The sequence below is a fragment of the Miscanthus floridulus genome, unplaced genomic scaffold, assembly GCF_019320115.1.
Source record: "Miscanthus floridulus cultivar M001 unplaced genomic scaffold, ASM1932011v1 os_1829_1_2, whole genome shotgun sequence".
Classification (NCBI taxonomy): Eukaryota; Viridiplantae; Streptophyta; class Magnoliopsida; order Poales; family Poaceae; genus Miscanthus; species Miscanthus floridulus.
Genome location: NW_027097940.1, coordinates 4115 through 30090, shown reverse-complemented (window position 1 = coordinate 30090; position 25976 = coordinate 4115). Strand labels below are relative to the sequence as shown.

Below are 25976 nucleotides of genomic sequence, written 5' to 3'. Positions count from 1 at the left end.
GTAGCCGCCCTTGGCGGAGGGGGCGGGCGCGGACGGGCGGAAGGGGGTCGCCATGGCAATGGCGGCATCCGTGGGAGGGGACGAGGATAGTCAGCTGGCGCTTCTGTGGCTGAGGGGAGGGAGGCGATGGCCATGGCGATGCCGGCTCGCTCGACGAACGGTAGCGAGAAGGAGGCGACGATAAGCGAGGCTAGCGCACGCCTAGCGCCCGCTCGAGCTGAGCCCAGGAGGAACGAAAAAAAATTCCGTTCCCTCGCGGCCTGGCTGAGGCCTGCTTTAATGGCCGTGCGGGCCGGGCTGGGAAGTGTGTCCAGACAAACAAACACCTCGCGTTGCAGCCCACGGGCGCAGTGGCCCGGCTGGTCCTAGCAAACAAACGCACCCTATATTCTTCTGTGGTTGTGGCTGGCGAGTGGCGATGGGGATCGGGCCGTGCACTTGTGCCCCCTGCGTGTCTAGTGTCCACTTCCCCGAAGGCGAAGGCAAACGCGGCTTCGTCAATTCCGCGTGCCGAGCCGACCTGCCAGTGTTCACTCAGGCGGTGTTTGAATGGGGATAGGGATCGGGAGGGATAGGGATAGAAAATATTCTATCCCAGCCATCTGTTCTTCACACCTCATTTATTCCTGGTCATTCATTCATTTTCATTTCCCGTCTACTCCCTATAATCCCATCCCAGTATGCAAACGGCACCTCAGGCCTTTTTAGCTTTCATTTCACCCGTCACTCAAATACTCAAATTTATTGTTGTACTACAAAATGAACTACGGTAAAGCCGCCAAAGTCGCAGCAAGCCTTACCAAAGATGTTCTTATTTTCGACAATACAAGCGGCTCATTAAGTTTCTATAGATTTAGAATCCTACACAAAATTCCTTCATAAATCCTCGTTCCAAAGGAGGCTATAAGGGCACCCGTAATGGCTGACTCAAGTTAACTCTAAGTATTTTTTTATATTTTAATAGAAGAGAAGGAAAAGCTACCTCTTAACTAGAAGCTAAACTCTTACACACATTTTAAGGTTACAAGGTAGTGTCATGTGATGCTATCCTCGTTAAAAGCTATACGCTAAAAGTTAACACTATTGAAGAAGTTAGCACTAATAAAGAAGTTGGCTTAGAGCTACTGACTAGCTCCTATCATTGCAGGTGCCCTAATATGCTGAGTAAAGCTAGTACAATGCAAGCATGCAGAGCATGAGAGCAACGTACATAATAAAAAATATAAAGTAGTGTTCATAATACATCAGTCCGGCGAACCAACCACTCGGTAAGCATTTTGTCACAAAAGTTTAGCCTATGTTACATGCAGCTACTTCACCCTAGTAGCATTACAAGATGCTTTGGAGCGTGAAGTTAGTCCTGTCCGAAGGGGCAGGGGAGGGGGATTAAATCCCCTGCAAGTCAAAATCCTCCTAAATCCCCTCCAATCCTCCCCAATCCCCATGGTTTGGGGGCAAAACGAACAGGGCCGTACAATACATACAACCTTATCCAGTAATATTCCTCCACTTATCCTTCAAGTTCACCTACAATACATACAACCAGTCACTACCTTGATTTGCAACCACAGCAACTTCACAGGCTGAAAAAAACACACAGCAACTTCACTGTAATAACCAAATGCTCACCGTTGTTCTGCCGATAAAAACGTCAAGATTGTTATTTAAAATATCCCTCCAATTGCCTATACCATACCTACACATGAAACAAGCACAATATTATGATGAGGTACATACAGCAACAGCTATTTAAACACCGGCGTTTTAGAACAATAAAGCTGAGATGTCAAACAATAATATCTGAAAATCAAGACAAAATAACATACTGGTCAACACCCTTTCTCAGTGTTTCTTCTTCTAACAAGCTCCACTTCCTTGTCCTTCTACGCTTACTTTTGTTTTCTGGCGGTTGCAAAGGAGAAGGTGGCATTCTCCTTGGGCTAGGCAAGTGCGGTCTGCGTAATGATGATTCTGGCCCCTCAACATCAGGTGAATCCTCCCACTGCAAACAAGTGTTTTATTTTTAGAAACATGATCAAAATTGAAAATTTTGCAGTTATGATACTGAGCTATCCTATAAGCTACGTAAAATGGTATGATGTATCTTGATTGAGCTCAAATTAGACTACAGTAAGTTTACTTTTAAGTGTCATGCGAACAGGGACTGTAGTAGAGCATTCATAATCCGAAGTCCTAATTTCAGTAGCTAACTTACTCAAGTGAAACAAAATCCTACAATTATTAGGTTTTGTGACCAAATTTGATTATTTCTTGTCATGGTCAAAGCATCCTACCAAGAGCACATATGTCCTCAAAATATTTCCTAAGACATATCATCCCGATTTTGAAGAAAACACAGGAAATGTGGGCAGGAGCAGAAATTTGGCAATGTAGAGAACAATTCACACTGAGAACAATCCAAAAGGCACACACCCAATGTTTAATGCAAAATATTGGCATGATATAGGTGCTTATATCATTTTCAATCTCAATGGAGACAAAAGCTAGCTATCACAATCAACAAATTCAATTTAACAACCAAAGCAAGTTCAGCATGGACAATGTTCAAAAGCAAAGAAAAATATTTTAAAAAGAGATGCAAACCTGAGAGGTCCGTGCTGTTGGGTTCCGATCCATAAGGTTATGAGGTTTGCCTCTACTTGGACCATGGTCTTTATCATTAAGAGTACTCGGGCCTGCAGCACCACAAGTTGTTGGCTGACCTCCTACTTCTTCAGCATTCAAGCTAACTCCTTTATCCATCCTTGCAGCCAATACCTCATCTGCAACTGCCTTCGCAGCTGGAAGCGGATCCTCCACAACACCGTGGAGGTCAGCACAGCTTGTTTTGAGCGCGTCAATCACCTTCTCAACAGCTGGTGTTGAAATTGGATTTGCGCTGGAGGTAGATTCTTCAATTTTGGCGAGAATCTCACGTGTTTTTTCTTCCGCAGCTGTAAGTTTCATTTCATATAATCAATTATAGGCTATGAAGTCCATGAACTTGTGAACACCAGAATCCATAGTAAATTAGAAAAATAAAACATCTAGCATCTATCAATGCACATAAAGACCTAGAGCTGGCCCAAAGAGATGAAACCCAAACTGCTCTACATGGAGTGCATAGAATTGCAAAATCAATAAGAAACATAGGCCTTGTTTAGATTGCAAATTTTTGCAATCTGGACACTGTAGCACGTTTCGTTTGTATTTGACAAACTTTGTTCGATCATGGACTAACTAGGCTCAAAAGATTCATCTCGTGATTTACAACCAAACTGTGTAATTACTTACTTTTTTTACCTACATTTAATGCTCCATGCATACGTCCAAAAATTGATGTGATGGAGAGAGAGTAAAAAAACTTGGAACTTTGAGGTAATCTAAACGAGGCCATAGATGCAGCCAAACAAAAAGATACTAAAATAACTGGTGCGAGTGGTATAAAGCCATTAAAATATTGTTGTGGCACCATCAAAAGTATTCACAAGATCTATGATAAACAAGAAACTAGAAGCAGCAAAGTTAGCAAGGACAGAGTACACTCCAATTACAAAGTCTGTTTGGGATAGCTTCAACTCATGGTTGTTTCAGAGAGCACACTATAAAGCAAACAGATTTCTAGACCAAGATGAATATGACCTCTAAATTCCGACTCAATGTTCCCATTTTTTATTATCTCACAAAAAATACAGAAAAGCCCCACTGCACACTAGTTCCTTGAATTGCACTTGCACCACGGATAAAGCAATCTACTCAAATCACAATGCTGCTGCAAAATACAATGTATGACAGTTTGCTTGTATATAAACTTGAGTTGCATCTGCGTTTATTCTACACTACGGAGCAAGTTATTTTCTCTGCTCCATCTGGATCCGGGATAGAGAGAAATGGCATGAGCAAAATTGTAGCATCGAAACGCATCCAATTCAGAGGCTACCAACAAATTTTACTCATCAAACCACAATGCCCTGCACTGCCACACACCAAAAAAAAGAGTCCTTACCCAAGATGCGGAACTTGGCACCGGTGGCCTCATCCGCGGCACGCCATGTCTCGACGGCCCCATCCCCGACGATCCGCTCAGCCGCCGTCACGAGCTTCGACGGCCCAATCGCGGCCCATTCGGCGGCGAGGAGGTCCCTGACCCGCTCCTCCGCGGCAGCCCGGTTGCTCCACAGGCCCCTGAGGATGGTCTGGGAGGAGGAGTTCCCGACAGCGGCCTCGAACTGGTCCGCTGTGGCGATGACAACATCGGAGGCGAGCGCGGGGGGACTTCCCTTGTCGACCGCGCGGCGCGCGCGGCCGTTGGGGCGCGCGAAGAGCTCCCTGGCGGTGGCATCGAAGTCGGGCGCGGAGGCCGCGAGGAATGCCGCGACGGCGATGTAGGCGACGGCGATGGGGGAGGCGGTGGCGGGGAGCGAGGCCAGGAGGTGGAGGGCTTCGAGAGAGGATGCGGAGACCGGGTCGGCGGCGAGGCTGCGGAGGAGGACCGCGCGGCGGAGGCGCGGGGTCGGGTTGGAGGGAGAGGGGAGCGCGGCGAGGAGCGCTTCGGCGGCTGCGTAGGGGACGGAGGGGTCGCCCAGGACGTGGTCCAGGATGAGGGTCGCGTTCGCCGCCGTCACCAGCGGCATTTTGTGGGGCGCTTCGTGCGGATGGGAGAAGCGGCGGCCGGGGATTCGAGCAAGGCAACGTATCACGTGCAGGGAGTTTAGGGTTTTGGGGACGTCTCGGGACTGAGAAAATCGCATATTTGGAACTTCAATTTCACTTCTCGCGCTTCGTAGTTTTGGGATTCCAAATATCAACTTCGTAAAAATAGACCTCCAAACATTGGATTCTTAATTTACATGACATTATGTGTATTTTCCACCTTTGGTAATATGTATACATGTATTTGACATCTGGCAATTTTCTCCGACGAGTGAGATGAACAGGTAACATCAGCATCAGAGCAAATCACTTGGGATTTCATTTCTCTAACAGCAGCCACGACATGAGACCCTTGCCTAGCTACATCTACATGATTCCTGGCTGGGCTGCGATGAATCACTGCCACCGCACCGGCACTGACGACGGCTGTTAGGCTCAGCGCTTCCGTCCGTCAACGATGGCGAGGAGGCGCGAGACGCCTTTGGTCCACATCTTGTACTCCCGCTGGCTGCCACACTCGAACTCGATCGCCCGCTGCTCTGCCGTCCGTAGGCTGAAGAAGCGCCGCTGCTCGCCGCCCTCCAGCACTGATCGGGGTTTACCTTTGCCGGTGCGCTTGAGGAGCTCGGTGCCCAGGAAGTTGTTCTCCTCGCCCAGAACCAGCTCGTCGCTGAAGCAGCTATTGCTGCTGTTGCTGCTCTCCAGCTCCCTCTGCTGCTGCTACTGTTGCTTCGTCTGCCCATCGTGCTTTGTGGCCGCCATGCTGGTGATGCCCCTTCTCCACGGGGATCACCGCCGCGACGTTCCACACCTCCTTGGGATCGCGTGGCCTGGCGCTCTGCAGCAGCTGCCTGGTCATGGGCGCCCAGCGGCCAGGGCAAGCGAAGGCCCGAGCGTGGCGTCGGGAGGCGGGCCCTCCATGGCTGCCTCGGGAAGATGGGATCGTGGCGTGGGGAGGGCGGCGGCGGCTGGCGGCAGTACGAATAGATGGGTGTTTCCATCGGTTACGGCGCGTCGGTCTCAACATATACATATGATGGAAAAACACCCGAGGGCAGAAGGTTCACTTAGATGTCAAATATACGTATACAGATTATAAAAGGGAGAAAATACACATAATGTCATAAAAATCAAGAGTCCAACGTTTGAAAACCTATTTTTACGAAGTCGATATTTAGAGTCCTAAAACTGTGAAATGCGACGATCGACGCCCCGAATACACAATTTTCTATTCAGGGTTCCGGCAAGTAGAGGATGAGAGGCGCGGAGAAGCGATTTATTTGTCGATCTCTGCCCTCGCTCCCTCAAGAGCTGAGCACGCAGGCCAGGAGACAGGAAGCGTACCCAGTCCCAGTGTACCACCACCGCTGATACTGATAGCCTCACGTGCCCTCGCATGCTGGCTTAGAACGCAGGAATTTCGTGGAAAGTGCGCAGGAATTTTACAAGAATTAGTTTAATTTTACTGGAAAAACGCAAGAACAGAAAATATTTCCCACAATCCAAACCGACCCTGAGCTGTACCCAAATCCACTACTTCAGCAGTACTTTTCAGTGTTTTTATAATCAGCATCAGCATCAATCAAATTTCAGCGAAACGAACAGGACTAATGACGGGTAGGTAGTACTACTCTAGTAATTACTGAGTTCTATTACTTTGTTCCATTCCATTCCTATCAAGGGACGAGAATAATAGAAGGCAACAAATAACGAATTACTACTCCTGCGTATTACTTACTGGTTTCGGGCTCACATGTCCTGTGTTTCCCATAAACTGGCCCTGCTTTGCGCATTCCAAGCAATGGGGACGAGACGAGTCTCTCAAGTAAAATGTTTCCCACAACAACGGCTAGGCTGCCGATGATAAGCAAATGTTCCCACAAACTGCCATTCTCTTATCTATGCAGGACTGGTGATGATAATCAAGTGTTCGTCCCACAACTGAAATCATCTATGCAGAACTCGTGAGTTGGTTAAGTATTTGGCATATATAGCAGGTAACACACAGTGATAAGCCCACATCATTTGAGCAAGACGAAGCACCATTCATGGTGGTGCCGCATTTGTATTGCTACTTTGACGAGATACGGAAGGCTATCTATGGAGTACTCCAAATATGGCTCTTCTGTTCTGGTACAAGTACAAAACAAGGCTGCAAAAAAGTAGCACGCCGCGGCTCAGCTAGTTCTGGAATATATGATCTCGATCAAGGTTGTCCATCTGATTTGGAGAAGCTGGTCGCGACGCGCTCAGGGAGGGAATCAGTTATGTCTTCAGTGGAGCTTTCTTCACCCTGTCAGATATCCTATCAGGTGCGTTGGTGTGCGACTTGAACCGGCCTCGCCCACCCTCCTCCTTTTCCTGAAAGTTTCAATTAACAGGTTTTAGCGCCTTCACAGCTAACCTTTAAAGTAATAATCTCTCTGTATTTATATATTGCTTCGAGATGTGACCAAATCAGACAAGGGCAGATCATAACCTTCTTCTTTACTATCTGGACGACATCCTCGTCTTGAAGACCATGGCTGAGGCCACAATGCTGTGGATAGTGCCTTGCGCTGGTTCCCCATACAAGCACATACTTCAGATCCTTGAGCAAACTTCTATGGATATGATTGCAGAAGTCCTCGACTGTGCAACCACCTCTATCCTGATGGTACACAACACGGGTGTCAGCCAGCCTGTTCCCCTTGTTCCTTGGAAAAGCAAGAGTGAAAAGCAACCGAGGGAAGGGAAGAGAACGTACAGTAGAAAGAACAACTGGATCTGTGAAATCAGGCTGCTGGCCCTGGGGCTTTGTATACACCCTCACTAGGCCCATCTCATCCCACATTCTTGCAAGTAGCCTATCCAAGTTCAGCTGCAAAGAACAAATAGTTTCAGTCACAATGAAAAAATAAAGAGAGATAAAACAGAATCAACTGTGGAGAACTCAAAGTGCACCGTCATTTAGAGATGCCAATAAAGCAATATAACTTTCAGGGACGACAAGCAAAACAAGGATCATTACAAAATTTGATAGATATGCAGGTGATGGATGAAACATGCCTTCAAATTGCAGCTGATCACTAGTGAATTTGGTTGCCGAGCAAGCTTATCCACGTCATCAATACCAACAACATCAATCTTGTTATATACGTAAACACATTTTATGTACTTTCGATTTCCTTCAATAACATCAATGAGATCATCCACAGTAGCATCTTCTCGGAATAACACCTAAAATAAACAAAATAGTTGAGTCGACAGCAAAGACATGCATGTGCATACCCAAAAGCATGTCCACGCACCTCAGCATTGTGAATTTTGTACTCGTGCAGAATCTGATAGCAGAGCTTCTCATCAATATGAGTCAAAGGCGCTGTAGTATTGAAAGAAATGCCGCCAGTCTTCTTCCTTTTGAAGTATATCTATTTGTACAAAAGGGTACCAAGAGAGAACATAGAAGGTATAAGTGCACACCCCACAAGTCAGAAGCAGCAGAGCATAGTTGGTGACACAAAACTACATATTTAGGCCTCCTCCAAGAGCCATAGTAATAGAGTTTGTTGGTCAAGTTACATAATTATTGGGTCAGCACTTGTCAATAAGACAACAATTCAGAATTCATGTAGTATAGGGTAAGAATATTCAGTGAGAAGTAAAAAAGTGATTTGGAGCTTGCTAAACTGCCCATGGTAAGTCAAACCTTAACTTGCACCCTCCATCCCATGACATCCACACCCAACATACACATCATATAGTACCCAAATGTTGCATCTTGAGTCATAGATATGACAACTTCAGCAGCCAACAAATTTGAAATAGTATTTTGTGTAGATACAAGACTCATTTTATGCCATTGACATAGTGCACTTGCAACAATTACATCATGGGATCCAAGCCTACCTACACGGCTATACCTGCATTTCACCTCTTGGTGTTACTACATGCGAAATTAATGTATTCCTGCTAAGTAAGGACTATGGAGTAGGAGTGTAGGTCTGTGAGATCCATTAGCTGAATAAACTTTTGGCTGCTTTATGATAATTAAGCATACAATACTAGCATAAGAAAATACAATTAGTTGCAGTTATGGTCTGGATGAATTATGCACCTAGTCAGACCATCAGATCTCCATGGAATGATAGGTTTAGAAGTACATGCAATACAGGTCATCCAATACAGATTATGGGGGCACCCTGCACTAGAGATGCCATGGGAAGTGGCATTCATTGGTTGGCGACTTCAGGCTCATGAGTCATGATTCAGACACTGCCTTTCACTGTGGGCCTGACATTAGTACATGATCTATGGACTAGAATCGTGCCCAACATGTTCAGAATGTTCCATTCTTCGAACCACATTTAAAGAATGACTTATCTGAGCACCCAAAGGTCTAATAATTAAAGTGTTCCATATGTATACTTGTGTCGGTATCTGCATTTGTTTATATCTGTCACACTTTCAACTATGCATGCATACCTGGGGAGGCCTTTTGTTAAGACGGAGTCCGACAGCTTCCAATTCTCTAGTTAATATTTGGCGATGTCCTTCGCTCTGAAATGAAATTTAGAACAGTGATGTAATAAACAAACGGAAATGAGATAAGGATTAAAACATGAAAGAATCGAAAGTTCGTCCGTTGTTAATCTTCTTACACACTAAGACACTCCATCACATCACACCTGATGTGCAAACCATCTACCCTTGATCTAGACATCCACTACGATTATGCAAGAACTTTCAAGCAACCATATTACTTTTAAAAGGTTCCACAAAAATATTTAAGAACAGACTTTGAAGTAATCATGTTGCTTATGAAATGACACAGTTCAGCAGATATAAGTAATACCTTCAGTGATGTAGATTTGAGGCTCAATGGCTTACTCAGTAACACTATAAGCTTTTAGTTACAACTAAAAAGCTGAAATTGTAGAACAAATAAAGCAATTAACATGCAATTTGAAATGTGCTATATTTTTGCTCTTCCATCCATAAGCTGCAACTTTATTTTTCCACATGTGCCAGAACCAAAACTTAGCATTACACCCGATATGCTATTGTTATGCTCTTTCATCCATAAGCTGCAACTTTATTTTTCTGTGTTGTTATGCTCTTTCATCCATAAGCTGCAACTTTATTTTTCTGTGCCACTTCTTGCCACCAATCCACCATACCCTTGTCCAGCCAAGTAGCACAGCATCAAACCACCACGGATTTTCCTAGCTCTTCTATCTTTGTTGCATTCGCTCTCCTAATTGTCTATCCTTTTAGTGAATTTTCTTATCGCCTCTTCCATTTAATCCCATTTTTATAACTGCCCATGTTGTTGCATACAACTCTGATATGATAATTTTGTGATGTGATGCATATTTGCAAAGGAAGCTAGTCAATAAACTTGATTGTGGAAGTAGTTATCTAAGAACTTCAATAGTAAAATTATTTTGGTAAGGAAAACGTGGTATTTTAGCTCTTGTCAGAATTAGATTAAATTACAAGGACTGAAATATTCTGTCCATGAGAGGCACAGAGTGCCCATAAACTTGACATCTGACCCTCCCCTCTCACCTAACATAAAATCTTGATATGCTTCGAAACCTTAGCTGTCCTAAGGATAGAATAAAGATAGGGGGAATTCCTTGTGTGCCATTAAAAAAGATCGCAATGCCCTGTGTGCCCCTGAAAAAGTTCAGCGGTCTTTAGCGCCACTGCTCCAACTTTTTTGTGCCCTCCATGCCACTGCCGTCAGTTTGGGCTCTCACGCCGTCAAACTGCAGGTGTGAAAAGTCGAAAATACCCTAAGTCTAAATATGTCATTAATTTTTTTTAGCATCTTAACGACTTCAAATGAAAAAACTCAAAACTAGAAAGTTGTAGATCTCGTCGAGATCTATAATTTTCATATAAAAATTATCTTCATTTAATTCCGCAAAAAAAAGATATGATTTTTCTAAGATATATTAATCATATCTAATCATATTTTTTTGCGGAATTAAATGAAGATATTTTTTATATGAAAATTATAGATCTCGACGAGATCTACAACTTTCTAGTTTTGAGTTTTTTCATTTGAAGTCGTTAAGATGCTCAAAAAAAATTAATGACATATTTAAACTTAAGGGTATTTTCGACTTTTCACACCTGCAGTTTGACAGCGTTAGAGCCCAAACTGACGGCAGTGGCATGGAGGGCACAAAAAAGTTGGAGCAGTGGCGCTGAAGACCGCTGAACTTTTCCAGGGGCACACAGGGCATTGCGATCTTTTTTAATGGCACACAAGGAATTCCCCCATAAAGATAACAACAGAAGTGAAGCAAAGATTCTTCAATCAAATACTAACCTTTGAGGCATCCAGAACCATCAGCACAAGATCTGATGACTTTGCAACAGCAATAACCTGAAAACATCCTCGACATGTTAGTAAAAAAACAATTCACTATTTTTATGCGGATAAAAGAAATCAGCATATACAAAAACAGTTAAGCATTAGCAGCATTTACCTGCCTACCGCGCCCCTTGCCTTCAGAGGCTCCTTCAATGATACCAGGAAGATCGAGAAGCTGGATTTTGGTATCATTGTAATGAATAATTCCAGGAATGCAAGTAAGTGTTGTGAACTCATATGATGCAGCTTCAGAATGTGTCCCAGTCAACATCGTTAAAAGAGTTGACTTTCCAACACTGCAAGATATATTCTCACAAGTCACAACACATGAGACATATTGTACTCCCTCTGTCCCCAAACACAAGTCCATTAGGACATCACCGTAGCCTCCAATATGACCCTCAACTAGGAATATCAATCTCTATGACAATATACTATTTTAAATAGAAGAGTTATATAGTATAAAGTATTTTTTTTACAATGAATCTAGTTACGTCAATCTTATGCTGTAAATCCAAGTACAAGTCCCTTGGAACATCACCGCAGCCTCCAATATGACCCCTGGACTAGGAATATAAATACTATGACAATATGCTATTTTAAATAGAATAGTTTTCTAGTATAAAAGTATTTTTTTAACAATGAATCTAGTGTGTCAATCTTATGCTGTAAATCTATATGATTTTGAAGATATTGTTAATCAAAGTTAAAAGATTTTACCACCATATCCTAAATAGACTTATATTTCAGATCTGAGGTAGTAGTTATAATCTAATTGGTTGACAACACTGAACATTTTATGCCTTGCATTACCATTGAGAGAGAGAAAACAAATCTACTGCTTAGTAATCAAATATTCATACATCCCATTTCGATATATACAAGGCAGTAGCTATGAGAGTTAGTTTGCCAGACATACATGAGTCAAAAATAAAAGGCAACAGATGACATGTGTTGAACATATAGGGTTGTTTACTTGATTATAACGGACTCAAAGAATCACAAATCCACTCGTACAAACTGAAACTGAAAGCTTTGAAACACTTGACTTTCTGGTAGTCAAGTAGTAGGCTCAAGTGGGAGGAGACCTGGGAAATCCAATAAGTGCAACACGACCATGCCCAAACTTTGTGACTTCAAAACCATCTCCGCCTCCGCTGGATCCCTGTATGACCAACAGGTGAGATGAAGCAAACGCAAGTCCCACGTTAAGGCTGCTACTTAGCCTTTTTAGAATATGCTGCTACTTAAAAAAACTTTGAAGGAATGAAGAAACAACAAATACTAGCTTCACTTCATGGTCTAATTTGCCACCCAAATTACCACAGAAAAGTATGTAAGCGAATTTCAAGGTTCTGAATTTCTGAAGTGGTTTCACAACCCTGTTGATACCTTTGGAGGCTCTAATAGTTGTGTCCTCAACTTTGCTAGCTTTGCCTTCAGTTGTCCAAGATGATACTCTGAATGACAGACAATGGAAAAATATTATCAGATACAACATGCTGCAAAATTAGGGGGAAATGCAGCAACCAAAAGGTACCCATAGATCAAGTACAGGCATTTATGATGAGTTTCCTTTTTCAAAATAAAATAAAATTGTTTGATTAAGATCCATGGCCTTGTCAGGGCAGAGAATCCGCACCTGTTTGCATATAGAGGATAGTATCTGACTGATTGTTCATCGATACTTAACTGGTTTGAGTAAAATATTTATATATTGTTGTTTAATTCACTAGTCCAAATTATGTCTACATTAAAATTTGTTATGAATCTACTAGCAGATGGTCAAATGATACAGTTTGTGGTCATCATCATAAATATCTATAGCACTGAACAGGAATATGATCAGATATTCTAGATACAAAACCTGCTGAAAGGCAATTCATGATTAGATTTGTGCTCCTCTGGAAACATCACAGCACAGTTTCATCCAAAAGGAGAGATGAGACGATGAACATGAATTGCATAGCTGAAAGACACAGGCAGTGAAGACAGCAAAACCTGTAGCTTTATTTTTCTGAGTCCGAGCCATCTCGGCCTCAATCTCCTTGATTCTCTCGAGGATACCCATCTTCTATCTCGTGCTGTATGCAGCTAGCTCCGGGGTTACAGGAATCGCAAGCAATACGCGCTGTACCCTGACAACTCGATCAGATCCGAATACAAGTAGCTAGATAGAAGCTAGGGTTTTCTTGCTCGGTTTCCCACGGCAGGTAGGGAGGAGAAGGGGCGGACAAACCTGGTGTGCGCTCGTCGCCAACGAATGGCACCAGGCGGAGGGCGGAGGCGGCGGTAGCCTAGTCGTCGCCGCGACAGAGTGAGCGACAAAGAGAGAGAGCTCGCGACGTGAACGGCGGCGGCGGTATACCACCAGTCCGGAGCTGGGGGACGCTGGGCGCTGGGCGCAGCCGCACGGTGCTTCTCCTGGGCCGTTGGGCCGGTCCCTTTTTTCACGCAGAATTCTTTTGCAGATTTTTTTTTTCTTATTTCTTTCTTTTTTGTTTTTTATTACTGCTTCTTTTTGTAGGAACAGTGCCAACGGCGAGACGCTGATTTTAAATTAGTATTTTTTTTTTGCGACTCCTGATTTTGAATTAGTATAGTAGTTAGTAGAACAATAATTATGTGTGTTAAGAGTTTTGTGACATTGTTTCTAAAACTGCCACATCACATAAGTGAAATGAAATAAGTATGAAAAATACATGCCCGATAAATACTTTCATTCTGCTGTTTCATTGCTATTTAATTTTGTAACTCATAGAATTATAGTAATCGTGTCAACTCACTTATTCTCTCTCTTTTAAAAAAAATGTTGTTATGAGGGGCGGAGCCGGGATTCAAACATAAGGGGGCCATGGTGTCCGTGAAGATTTAGAATCCAAATAAGCCAAGGTGTCTACAAAGATTTTTTCAGAGGCTCAGCCAACAATCTTTAATTATTTGCTATTTGTTCCAAATTATAAGACGTTTTGGCTTTTCTAGATTCATAGATTTTATTACGCACCTAGATATACAAAATGAAAACTATGTATCTAAGTAATTAATACTAAAACGTCTTATATAATTTGAAATAGGAGTATGTAGCTAATGAAAATCATAATGTAGCCACGTTGTACAGAAACCATAAGAGTGAAAAAAATATGACAGCAAGTAACAAAGGAAAATGAGCTATGTATCCATTCCAGAAAAAGTACATTTATCTAATATAGAAAAATTCTAAGGTATAGAATTATACATGCAACTGTATATCCATTAGTAGATTTATTTATAGCCTTTGGGCTACATCCCACTGTAGCGACAGAGTTAGCTGGCAGTGCGCGAGACGGCAGTGTTGCATGTCGGAAGGCATGCATATGGACATGGGAGCTAATGGAAAGCAACGCACTTGATTGACCCACCCATGCAGGCTATACTGGAGTTTGGAGAGGCAAACTGCATGCACTAATTACCATCATTAGTTGCTAAACATGAGGTTATATTGCAGACCAAACACAATGTTGGGGGTTGCCTGCCTCCCTCCAGCCCCCCCCCCCCCCCCCCCCCCCCCCTTCCTTCGCCACTGGTTGTTACGTTACTCAAAATTGTCTACGTAACAGCTTACTAAATACGGGTGAAAATTCCACTGAGACTGGCCTAAAGTGGAACATTTTCTCTCGTGTGAACTTTAAACCATTTTTGGAATGGTGAATTTAGAACATCCTTCTTAATATAAAACATATTTTTAGTATGAAACATTTTTTTTCTCGGGAAACCTGGATCATATTTTGTCCCAAATATAGAGGATTATTCTCGTGGACATAGAGCATTGTCCTGGTCAATAACAGATAAAAAATGTTCTTGAAAAATATAATCCAAACATACTCGTGTTTTTTAGGAAAAAATAATAAAAGAAAAACAAAGGTGGATGGTTTATGTTTCAAGTTTTTTTCTGTACGCAAGGGGTGACGTTAGCGGTGAGAACAAACATGTCCTGCACTGACGTGCTCCTCGGATGAATCATATGAAGAAGTGGACAACCTTCAAAGTCTTTGTTTTCATGATCTTGTACTTTATGAAAATTTATTATGAAGTGCTCTATAAAAGTATTAACAAATCACTCTAAAATAACACAGTGGAAGACCATATACTTTCATCGGATCATCCATCAGATTCTCTACCGGACCACTCTTCTCAGTATATTGACTTTGGAGTAATTTGGTTATAGCTCCTAGCTTCGAGGTCTGTTTTATATGGTCGTATATGTTGAAAAAATTGTGAAATACTTTATAAGTTTTTGCATAGCCTGTCAACTTTGAACTCGACTAGAAAATAAGTGGTGAACGTAATAGGACGCTTTATGGGTTTGAAGAAAAATCAATGCCAGATTCATGTTTCTTCTTTGAGGAGGTCTGAAGCCATATTTTTGGTATATTGTATGAAAAAAAGATTCATATCTCTCATAGGATAATCGATTAAAAATGGTATAAAATAATTAGATCAACCTTCTATATAAGTTGTACTATATATGATGTGTTGGGTTGCCTGTATTATCTATATCTAAATATGTGCAACGTAGTTTATCCATGTTTCGTTGCATGAAGAGGCTCTTGTGCAGACTTGCACAGTACTCAAAGCAGGTTATATTGCATTAACATCACATCAAATTTGCTCGTAGTGGGCAATGCATGTTTGCATAACTTGACGAGATCCAGGAAATATTTTTTTGAGAATTACATAGTACAACATGTGACCCACAACACAGCACGCACACAACTAGAACATGGAGGTGAATGAATGCAACACTGTGTAACCAACTAAAGCAATCTTACTTTGCATGTGCATGATAACCAAACATTTCAACACATTGCATTTATGCTGGCTTAGATTATGTTGCCTTAGAGCTACCACAGGCAACCAATCACACATATATAGGATTGTCAAAATAGATCTATAGAGCTATGCGCTGTTTGGTATAACTTATATGATCTCCTATAGAGATATGTCATGTACTCATGTTTATGGTTTTTTTATGACTACACTTTTCTCCATCGCTTCCATTTATTTATACGTACTATACTAAAACACAAAATCTAAGCTGAACCAACTTATTTTAACCAATAGCTTCTCGAGTAGTTCTCACAGGTATATCAAACGGCCATACACATATGCCCTAGCAGCGGTCATCGGATGACACCCTAACCCCACCTGACCTCAGGTGCACTGACGTACCCACGTGGTCTATAAAAATATTTAAATAATATCATTAAACATTAAACAATAAGCTGGAATAGCTCAGTTGGTTAGAGCGTGTGGCTGTTAACCACAAGGTCGGAGGTTCAAGCCCTCCTTCTAGCGCATATTTTTTTTTTTACAATTTTTCTTTACTTTTCATAAAAAAAGTTATTTCGCTCCAGAAAAGTGTTTTTATTTTTCAAATTTTCTAGACCATTTCCATTAATCATCTTTCTAGTGTTTGCTTTACTTTTCAGAAAAAAGTTATTTTGCTCAAGAAAAGTGTCTTTTGGGAATTTCATTTCCATTATTCATCTTTCTAGTGGTTGCTTTACTTTTCAGAAAAAAAGTTGTTTCGCTCAAGAAAAGTGTCTTTTGGGAATTTATAGATGTCTGTGAGGATGTACTATATGTTTATAGTACCGTACATAGATAAAAATGACCCTTTTTATCATGCATCATTTCTAGTTTTCCTTCACAATTTCCATTATCCACCCTTCTAGCGTTGGTTTTATTTTTCAAAAGCATTTTTCACTCAAAGAAAACACCTTTTTGGGTAATTCTATAGGTTCGCAAGGATGTACTATGCGTATATGGCGGTTTGCACGGATAAAATAAATAAAGTTGTGGACTCTAGGGCATGAGGAGAAAATGAGAGAAAAAGTGCACGGTTAATGATAGCTCGCCCATGCCCGGGCGTGGGAGCCCATGTGGAGGACGGGAGGAGATGGAGTGTGATGCCGCAATAAAGGAACGTTGTGATCCAGCATTTTTTTTTATAGGGAAGTTCTGGATCTTGAGAATATTGGTGCTGTTCGACTGATGGTTTCTACGGCTGATAAGTCAGCTGATGCTGATTTATTATGAAAGAAAAATATTGTACCATGACTGATAAACAGTTCAAGCGAACATGGTGATTATTCTGGAGGATGACTTCCTCCTCATCGGTTCAAAGCCAAACACTAAACAAACTGAAATATTCCACTTAATCTCTATTCCATTCTCAAACCAAACGCTACCTAGGAATACCACCTTAAGAGAGCTGAAACAGAAATGGGAGTGTTAATAAACCTTTTCCGTAAGCAAACCAAAATGTTACCTTTTTTTTTAGCAAAAAACCAAAATGTTACCTAGGAATACACGAGCTGAGGCATCCAGGAAACGGAAATGGGAGTGCTAGGGAACGATGTTGGTCCACTACGGCCCATGTCCCTAGCTCGTATAAGGCCCGTAACCAAGTAGCCCGTCCGGCCCAACCTAACAATCCATTTCGCAGCAGGCTGGCTTGTGGCTATATAAAGGAACACACACACACCCACCGGGCCGCGAGCCCATTCTTGGCAAATCCGATCCACCTCTCTCTTCCACTACGCTGCTGCTCCCGTCCCGACCGGCCAGCGAGCGAGGTGCACGGATGGAGGCGGGGAGGGAGAGCTCCAAGGCCAAGCGCGCGCGCGCCGCCATGGTAGGCTACCACCACCACCTCCTCCTCCGCGAATCTCCCCCTCCTTTCTCCATGCCTATTGCTTGGTTTCGTCGCGATCCGCTGCGAATTGTCTGCTGCCCATTGGGGTTTCTCCGATCCGTGTTTAGTTTTGGTGGCTGCTGTTGTTTTGCTTTGTAAGTTTGGAGGTGGTGCTTCGCAGCGCGTATGCTGATTTTTGTTGGGAGCTCGCGTCTAGTTCGGAAGCGTTTGGAGTTCATCGATTGCTTCTCTGGCGTGCACGCCTCGCAATTTGGGGTCGGGAGTTCCTTGATCGCTTCCTGGGTTGGTCGGTACTAGGGGTTTCGTTCGTGTGTGTGTGTGTGTTTTATTCGGAATCTGAAATGTGGCAGTTCGTGGATGCGCGATCACACCTTCGAATCGTTGAATTCGGAACCCTGTTGCTACTTCGATTTGGACTCCCGATTCGAAATGTTCAGCGTGGGTTTTTGAATTTTGTCGTGGGGTTTTTATCCGGCCTTAATTTCGAATTCGCGAACCAGCTTGATTCATTGTAATCCGTAATCCGTGTGCGATTTGGTCTGCCATGCAGAGCAACGAGGATGACACGACGAGCCAGGGGAGCGCAGGAGGTGACGCCGCGGCGTCAGCCGGTGCCATGACCGCGGCCGCTGCGGAAACGGAGGGGGACGAGATGGCCGTGGTGGTGGCGGCGGAGACGGAGGAGCAGGAGCAGGTGGTGTCGGCGGAGACTGAGGAGCACATCCAGCGCATCCTCCTCGCCATCGACAACTACACCCGCCAGGTGCGCGCATCTGGCACCCTCTTGCAAAGCCGACGCGATCGACATGAACGGCGTGGAGAACGCGGTCGAGCAGCTCACGCGTGCGTCCGTGCGTGTGCGTGCAGGTGTCGGACATGCTGGATGCCGGGCGCGCGCTGTTCAAGGACCTCGCCGCCGATTTCGAGGACCGCCTCTGCTTGTAAGTCGTAACTAGGAAACCTCACCGGCCGCCATTCTCTTCGCTGCTAGCTGCTCCCCCTTCATCGCTCGCTGACCTCGTGCCGTGCGTGCAGGATCCACAAGGAGAAGGTGGAGCGGTGGGAGGAGGAGATCCGAGAGCTGCGCGCCAGCGACGCCGCCAACGAGCAGGCCCGTGCCCTCCTCCACAACGCCCAGCTGCACCTCCTCCACACCGTCCGCGACTAGCCGATCGCCCAATCGATCCAGAGGTCTCCATCGCTTCCGCCTGAGCTGCGTGTAGGTTTCGATTCATGCTATTCCACTCCCAGTAGCAGCAGCTTACTCACTGCGTCCGCTCTACCACGTCTCTGAACAACTTGCCCGCAAATCAGTGTTACCTATCTGTGTCTCGAATGATAATGGTGTATGCATGTGTGGATCAGGCAAACAATGAGTTACCAACTGCATATCTGAATTCTGTTCAAATGTTCTTGTTTAGGCAGCAATTGCATGCATCAAAACTTGTTCTACATGAATTGATCTAGATGTCTGTTCAAAGTGCTAAAATATGCTACACCACACACATTGTACTCCAGTTTCTAGCCTAGGGGCACAAGCACAACATCTTCAGGTGCAACTGTGCAAGGACGATTCAGGAAATGATTTCTGTTCAGGCACCTCCAGCCTCCAGGCTCTAGAGTCTTAGACGCACGGCACGTCGTGCAGCGGGTGCCCCTTCATGTTCCTCTCCATCACCCTCCTGGCCAGGGACACCTGCTTGCCCACTGCGAACACGAACGCCTTGCCGTTGCCAGACGCGCCGCGGGCCGTCCGCCCAACGCGCCGCACGTACTCGCTCGGGTCGCGGGGGTAGTCGAAGAGCACCACATGGTTCACGTTCGCAAAGTCGATGCCCCGCGATGCCCTGCCGAACCGTCAAATGGTAGCATCAGCACTGAAAAACGGGGGCAGGAAAGGAGAAGCTATGGCGGAAAATGCGGTTTAGCCGACACTGACCTATCTGTGCACACAAGGAACATGGAGTCAGCCGTTTGCTTGTTCAGGAACTCCTTGATGTTTGTGATGCGCTGGGCCTGATCCAACGCAGCATGGAAGGGGAGAACTTTGATTTGCGAAGCTTTCCTGTCAACCCGCCTCAACACATTCTCAACCTTTCTACATGTCTCAATCTAGCAACAAAAACACAATTATCAGGGTACAGTGTGATTTGTATGTCTGCCTTTGATCAGTGTGCACAGGGGTATTAGGGAAGGGACTACCTTGTTGCAGAAAATAATTGTTTTGAGGACAGGAGATTCCCCGATAATCTTTAAAAGTGCTGATTTCTTGTTCGAAAATGCTGTTTCTGGATTCTTTTCTTCATTGTCATCTCCACTGCAGTCCACAAGAATCTGCAGTCGAACCAATAGAGATGTAAAATCATTCTAGGAAAACAAAGATGCATGATGCTAATGCCATGGCCCACACTATGAACTTCAATGCATTATGAAATCCTATATGTCAACAATCCACTGACATCCCTAGAGAGGCTTCAGAAAGCATGTATAACCAGTGGCGGATCCACGGGGGGGGGGGGGGGGGGGCGCGGGCGGGCTAGGGGGGCAGCAGCCCCCCCTGTGAGAGTGATTTTCCTTTATATTTACTGTAGAAAAAACGTGATTTCACCGTTAATCTTCGACATTTGTTCTAAATCTCTATTGATTAGCACCCCCCCCCCCAAGGTGCTCATCTTGGCTCCGCTAATGTGTATAACACAATGAAATGTAAAGAATAGTGAAGGAAGTGAGAAATGACCAACCTCTTCAAGACGAGAGCTCGTTCGGTGTACACCGGGTCCCATGATAACCTCACAGTCAGGAAAGGTTTCAACAACCTTGTTGTAGATATCAAGAGGAAGAGTGGCAGTCACAAAAAGATATTGTGTTGTCACTGGTGCAACAGTAATCAACTGATGAAGCACTTGCTCAAAACCTACTTCGCCAAATAAAATGTCCACTTCATCCAACACAACACTGCAGACAGAGAGAACTTTGGTTTTTTATGCTGGTAAGTAAATTTGTTCTTTTGCTCTTCAAATGTATCCTTTAGAGATGCAAATCTCACTACGAAATGATGGAAAAGGATAATGAAGATCCATACCATCTGAGGTTAGCTAATTGCACAAAGCCTTCCTGAAGCAGATACAAGAATCGGCCAGGTGTTGCTATAATTACATCAAGCTCTTGGTCGAGGCTTTCTAACTGTGTCTTCTGTCGAAATCCTCCGGTTGCAACCATAGACCTAAATGGAACCCCAGATTTTGATATCAACCGGCAATTGTCAAGTACCTGAAATTAGAACTGAAGGCTCAACTGGCAATTCCACATCTTTAAGTATAAGAAAACATGAAAAGCATTAAACAAGCAACATACCTGAGAAGCAAGTTCAGCAGTAGGGGTCAATACTATCACCCTGGGGTTCCTAGGGGATGATTTATGGAGACCTTGAACTTCTTCATTCCTTAAATTTTGTATTATAGGGCAAAGATATGCCAGTGTCTTGCCAGACCCACTTTGATCAGCAATAACACAACTCCTCCCCTCCATGATAGGGCCATATGCCATAGCCTAAAAATAGTTTTTGGGCAGTTAATGAAGGCATGGGTGCAATAATTCAACATTCTATATATTAAATGCCCCTAGGAGCTGATGGTTTGCATAAAGCATAAGCGCACACATATAGACAGCAATTCAGGATGCTAGAAACAAAACTTAAGATGCTTCCATAAGTTGAATATTTTTCTTTTGGAAAATATATTTACCTGGATATGAGACGGACGAGGGAAATCAAAATTTCTCAATGCACCTAGGATTTCATCGCTGCAGCCAATCTCCTTAAAAGTTCTGCGACTGAAAAACCCACTGTCCAAAGGCCCTTTTCTTTGAGGGAAATTTAGAGGCTCCCTTTGCTTCTGATTCTGCCGTCCGTAAGTAACATCAGCAATGTTCCCCCATCCTTTGGAACCAGAAGTAGCCTCTGAAGCAGGGAAGCCCGTATCATAAACACCTCTGTATTGGCCCAAAACAGAAGTAAGAGAATGTGCGCTTCGAGTCCTTGCATCTCTGGAGTCACTGCTCAGTTTCGCGCGGCGTCCTGAGTCTGAGACAGGTTCTCTTCTCTCAAAATAGCTTTCCTCTTCATCATCAGAGCCATCGAAAGAAGATTCATCAGAGCGGTTCGTGCTTGAGCGATTAGAACTCTCCCTCTTGCGGTGAGCTGACCTTGTGACCAAGGATTTTATTTTCTGTGCCTTCAATCTGCCAAAATTACCGATGCCTGTACCTCCCCCACCAGCTGCAGTGTAAAACATAGGTTGAGCCTTAGCGGAAGTTAAATCTTCGGGTTACCACGCCAAGAAGCAAAAGAACACAAGAATTACAGGTTGCAGGATTCTTTAGCCAAATCTACCTCTGGCATGCACCAGACTCATAATTCTGCCTTGCCGCAAGGCATTTTAACTAGGACTGACCGACCGATGATGTCAATTGTAAATGTGGCACAGAACCACATTTGCTGAAGCTGAAAATCCTTTCCAATTTTCTCTTGTATATGAATGAAGAAACAGAGAGCGTGATTTGCAAATCCCAAACGTACGTTCAGTTAGTGCACTCTATTTGCTCGAAGCACGAGCCGTGGGTCCCAGTGAGAGAGGTGTGGTGTGATTGTAACCTTGGCTGCGGCGGCGGTCGGTGGTCCTGGAGAGCACCGCCGGGGACGGAATGGCGGCCTCGTCGCCGTCGTCGGTGCCGCCCCACACGATGACGCTGCGGCCGGTGGTCCGGTCCACCAGGCGGTACGCGCCGGGGGTGTCCATGGGCACCTTGTCGAAGCCGCGGGTCTCGTCCCCCTCCGCCGTGGCCGCCGCTGCCCAGCTCCGGCGGGAGCCCGTGCAGGAGACGGAGACGGAGGTCCGCAGGGAGGCGGGGTGGCGGAGCAAGAGGGGAACCGCGCGGGCTTGAGCCCCCGCCACCTCCATCCTCTCCTTCCTCCTGCCTGGTGCTCGTGCTTGCTCAGCAAAGACAGTTGAGATGGGTGCTCGCTTGCTGTCGGCTGCCGCTGCCGCTGCCGCCTCGTATTCCTATCCGATAAAGATATTCCTACTCCGTTTCGTTAGTAGGCCTCTTCTTTCTTCTGGATTGAATCTTCATGGGCTCCTGGGCTACTTTTACTGAACATTGGGGACGGCCTGGACGGTTTTGCAATGAACTCGAAAGCAAGAAATTTTATTAGACAAAACAGACCTAACGAGCATAAACGACGAGATGAATCTGGTTGAGAATCAAGTAACACTAGTTAAGGCCGTCCGTGTAATTATGAGCTGCAGACCTATATGCACGGATAATTGCATATAGATCATCAGTGGACCTCGAATAACTATGTAGTAACAAGTGAGATACGTCAAAATTACGTATCACCGAACTTGAAATTTGAAAATGCCTGGAGCTAAGTAAATGATGTCTGATAAAGTTCAACTGTGCATGAAGCCATTCGAAAATGCAGAGTTGCAATCTGTACAGTAAATGAATCCAAAAGATGCATCCATCACATTCTTCTCTTCTCAGATATGCAGAAATAAGCTCGTAAACAGTAGATGAATACTCTACGGATTGATATACACAAGGAGACAAAAAAGGGTGGATAGGCTAATAGAGTGGATTCACATTCAGTGTTCAGCCATGCGCTTTTCTTCTCTTTCAACTTTGTCGCAGTGCAATAATATGTAGCGCTGCATAGTTAGCTTGCTGTGCATTTTGTGGATTATTCAGAGTATTAAAGACAGTGCATCAAAACATATAATACATGATATATTAGAAATGATGGCCCATACAGGTCACAACAGGGCCTGGACAACATCACGTTGCTGAATGTGGGGAAATCAGTTTGTTAATCACAATAAAGGTGCCTTCTGTGATTGTGTGTGATACGTGTATACATTATCAAGTGAAATGTTATGTGCCATAACACCTCAATGATTTGACCTTGTTCAGCTATCTTCTATGACCTCACTTTGGCAAGCCTTTCCCTTATCTTGTCTAGCTCATCATCATCAACAGCCTCTGCTATAGCAGTTCTCTGCACAATGGTCAATGGTGCAAGCTTGTGTTTAAGAAGTCAAAATATGAACCGACACTTATAAGATTACAAAATGCAGAAGGATGCATGGGAATTAATATTACCTCCGCAGGTACACTTGTTGAAGGCTGCTTCATCTTCTCCTTTTCCTTCCTGACAGCATCCGGGAGCTCAGAGGCAGTCTCCCCAGCGATTGCGGTGAGGACCTTGTCAACCTCCTCTTCAATTTCCTCCTCGATGTCCTCATTGTCCAGCGTCGAATCTAAAGCATCGTTAACCATTTCTTCCATTACACCAGCCTACACCACAGAAATCATGAGGCAAAAATTATCACAGGTATTTAATGCAAGAAAGATAATCCTTTGAAGGGTATGAGTGATCACAATGCAATCTGACATTCATTGTACCTTTGTCATCTCTTTGCTGAATTCCTGCATTGTGGCTGCAACCTCTGGGGCTTTCATGAGCTTGTTGACAAGTTTCATCACTTCGGTGCTCTTGGACAAGTGGCCTACTGTCCTAGCAGTAGCTGAAAGATTATAGCATTCCAACTTATTGTCAGTACAAGTCTGTAACCTAAGTTTCACACAAGCATACTGCAATTACTATATTGCACTTATGAGTTTTATTATCATGTTTAGGGATCAGGACAGAAGAAAGAGTGGATCCACATGATTTATGTCAGTGGTTCAAAGAAAGGAACCACGGGAACCTAGTCGCCTAGTCCAAAATAGGTAACGGGGAACGCAAACAAGGTTGTACTTCTCATCAGTAAATAATGCTTCAGAATATTCTACTAAACTGTTGATCATGCATTCTTTACTGGTTGGGATAAGCTATGCACAGATTAGTTTTAGCACATGCCGTTTAATCTCATTTATTTCTACACTTATCTACACTTAAAAAATAAGATTAATTAAGCTTCAGCCTGAGCCGAACCAAGAGAAAGTATTACATGGGTCCATTTGGGAACATGACATCAGTTTCAGGTACCAGCCAACCAGTAAGTGGATAAGTACAATGGTCGATTCAGTCATAACTACATAACATTGCCCAATGCAAATACCAAACATAGAGGGAAGGTCGATTCAGTCATAACTACCTACCAAACATAGTATGAACAGGATAGTTAGTTATTACCAACGATTTCGCCAAGGTGCATGGAGATGGAGTTGAGCTGTGCCTTGTTCTCGTAGAGGCGGTTGACCGCCTTCCTCGACCGCACCACCTCCTTGGCCAGCGCCTTGGAGGAATAAGACAATCAATTGGTCAGTGAAAGTGAAATCAATTCACAGATCGCCCGCTCTCACGACCGCTTCAATTCAGTCATCAATCAATTGATTCGAGACGGGTACCTTACCTTGGCGGATCCCATGTCGTTGCGCTTGGCGGCCTCCCTGATGGCCTTCTCCACCTTCTTCTCCTCCCTCTGCACATCTGCAGCACATCGAGATCGAGAGCGACAGCCTCGCCGTCGTTAGTTCAAAGTCGGCGAGGATGAGTCTGGGTCCGGAGAATGGGAAAGCGGGCTCGCTCGCCTCGGATCTGCCGGTCGATGTTGCGGCCCTAGTTGCGGAGGCGGCGCTGCCACTCGCGCAGCTGCTGCTGCGGCGTCGGCTTCGGCTTCAGAAGGCTCTTCACCGTCTCCATCTCCTCCCCGTCCGATCTCGCTCTCTCTGCTTGCCTGGGCAGCGGCAGCGCCGCGTGGGGACGACGCGGTCGCTGCGATTCTGCTGCAAACCAAACGCAGCAAGGAGAGGAGGGGAGAGGGGGACGGGACGAGCTGCGAGCTGGAAGCCTGGAACTGGGAAGAAGATGCTGTGGTTGGGCTGAGCCCTTTTAACAAAATTGGTCTTCTAACGGCCCAGGAGAAAAGGCCATTGCCTATAAAAAAGAAAGAAAAAAGAAAGAAGAAGAAGCTTTTGAACCTCATAACCGTCCCATTTACCTTCCTCATCCACGACACTGGTTTTTTTGACACCTTAACTTTTAAAACCATTGGTTCTTTGCATCCTGAACCATTTTAATTGTGATTTTGTTAACATGACACCACATCATATATAGGGGATAAATTGGACAAACTTAAAAGTTTAGGAAGATAAATCAATCTAGAAATTTAAAAATATATTAAAAACATTTTTTCAAAGATTTGTACAAATATTTTTACATAAAAAATACAATGAAAAATCCTAAAATTTGGTTTA

The 25976-nt window shown here is 44.2% G+C and overlaps 4 protein-coding genes, 1 non-coding gene and 1 pseudogene across 7 annotated transcripts; 2 read left to right on the top strand and 4 right to left on the bottom strand.

The window, feature by feature from the left end:
- Positions 1–1194: 1194 nt before the first annotated feature.
- LOC136534348 (uncharacterized) lies at positions 1195–5687 on the bottom strand. Its single transcript, XM_066526801.1, has 5 exons — positions 4007–5687; positions 2605–2954; positions 1827–2002; positions 1630–1696; positions 1195–1527 (listed from the first exon to the last, which is right to left on the bottom strand). Exons 1-5 carry the CDS (start codon positions 4749–4751, stop codon positions 1489–1491), a joined length of 1377 nt encoding a protein of 458 aa, XP_066382898.1. The 5' UTR covers positions 4752–5687; the 3' UTR covers positions 1195–1488.
- A 990-nt stretch (positions 5688–6677) lies between these two features.
- LOC136534344 (developmentally-regulated G-protein 2) lies at positions 6678–13455 on the bottom strand. Of its 3 annotated transcripts, none has more exons than XM_066526798.1 (12): positions 13260–13455; positions 13022–13158; positions 12413–12480; positions 12109–12185; positions 11136–11316; positions 10976–11032; positions 9118–9192; positions 7944–8063; positions 7702–7872; positions 7400–7513; positions 7133–7303; positions 6678–7014 (listed from the first exon to the last, which is right to left on the bottom strand). In XM_066526798.1, the coding sequence occupies exons 2-12, from the start codon at positions 13089–13091 to the stop codon at positions 6919–6921; spliced, it is 1200 nt and encodes a 399-aa protein (XP_066382895.1). In that variant the 5' UTR covers positions 13092–13158; positions 13260–13455; the 3' UTR covers positions 6678–6918. The 3 variants fall into 3 exon arrangements, with proteins under 3 accessions (XP_066382895.1, XP_066382894.1, XP_066382896.1); XM_066526797.1 differs by having other exon boundaries at positions 13022–13151; XM_066526799.1 differs by having other exon boundaries at positions 13022–13114.
- Positions 13456–16280: 2825 nt separating this feature from the next.
- On the top strand, positions 16281–16354 carry TRNAN-GUU (transfer RNA asparagine (anticodon GUU)). Its single transcript has one exon. It is a non-coding gene; the product is annotated as a tRNA-Asn (tRNA).
- A 1191-nt stretch (positions 16355–17545) lies between these two features.
- Positions 17546–18945, top strand: LOC136534346 (uncharacterized). The gene is made up of 4 exons (XM_066526800.1): positions 17546–17696; positions 18268–18480; positions 18585–18658; positions 18753–18945. Exons 1-4 carry the CDS (start codon positions 17646–17648, stop codon positions 18883–18885), a joined length of 471 nt encoding a protein of 156 aa, XP_066382897.1. The 5' UTR covers positions 17546–17645; the 3' UTR covers positions 18886–18945.
- A 140-nt stretch (positions 18946–19085) lies between these two features.
- LOC136534343 (DEAD-box ATP-dependent RNA helicase 50-like) lies at positions 19086–22763 on the bottom strand. Its single transcript, XM_066526796.1, has 8 exons — positions 22369–22763; positions 21461–21993; positions 21072–21266; positions 20800–20987; positions 20459–20672; positions 19920–20051; positions 19657–19829; positions 19086–19564 (listed from the first exon to the last, which is right to left on the bottom strand). The coding sequence occupies exons 1-8, from the start codon at positions 22673–22675 to the stop codon at positions 19342–19344; spliced, it is 1965 nt and encodes a 654-aa protein (XP_066382893.1). The 5' UTR covers positions 22676–22763; the 3' UTR covers positions 19086–19341.
- Positions 22764–23425: 662 nt separating this feature from the next.
- On the bottom strand, positions 23426–25422 carry LOC136534347 (vacuolar protein sorting-associated protein 24 homolog 1-like; annotated as a pseudogene).
- Positions 25423–25976: the final 554 nt, after the last annotated feature.

Excerpts from the sequence above, each read along its gene's own strand:
- LOC136534348 (XM_066526801.1), bottom strand. The coding sequence starts at position 4,751 with ATGCGATTTTCTCAGTCCCGAGACGTCCCCAAAACCCTAAACTCCCTG. Across the intron at positions 2,955-4,006 it reads TGCCAAGTTCCGCATCTTGG|CTGCGGAAGAAAAAACACGT; the intron begins GTAAGGACTCTT and ends TGAAACTTACAG. Across the intron at positions 1,528-1,629 it reads TTTTTATCGGCAGAACAACG|GTGAACTTGAAGGATAAGTG; the intron begins GTGAGCATTTGG and ends TATGTATTGTAG.
- LOC136534344 (XM_066526798.1), bottom strand. The coding sequence starts at position 13,091 with ATGGGTATCCTCGAGAGAATCAAGGAGATTGAGGCCGAGATGGCTCGG. Across the intron at positions 7,514-7,701 it reads TGATCAGCTGCAATTTGAAG|CTGAACTTGGATAGGCTACT; the intron begins GCATGTTTCATC and ends TGTTCTTTGCAG. Across the intron at positions 7,015-7,132 it reads TCCAGATAGTAAAGAAGAAG|GAAAAGGAGGAGGGTGGGCG; the intron begins GTTATGATCTGC and ends TGAAACTTTCAG.
- LOC136534346 (XM_066526800.1), top strand. The coding sequence starts at position 17,646 with ATGGAGGCGGGGAGGGAGAGCTCCAAGGCCAAGCGCGCGCGCGCCGCC. Across the intron at positions 18,481-18,584 it reads TCGACAACTACACCCGCCAG|GTGTCGGACATGCTGGATGC; the intron begins GTGCGCGCATCT and ends GTGTGCGTGCAG. Across the intron at positions 18,659-18,752 it reads TTCGAGGACCGCCTCTGCTT|GATCCACAAGGAGAAGGTGG; the intron begins GTAAGTCGTAAC and ends CCGTGCGTGCAG.
- LOC136534343 (XM_066526796.1), bottom strand. The coding sequence starts at position 22,675 with ATGGAGGTGGCGGGGGCTCAAGCCCGCGCGGTTCCCCTCTTGCTCCGC. Across the intron at positions 21,994-22,368 it reads CGACCGCCGCCGCAGCCAAG|CTGGTGGGGGAGGTACAGGC; the intron begins GTTACAATCACA and ends TTTACACTGCAG. Across the intron at positions 20,673-20,799 it reads CAATTAGCTAACCTCAGATG|TGTTGTGTTGGATGAAGTGG; the intron begins GTATGGATCTTC and ends CTCTGTCTGCAG.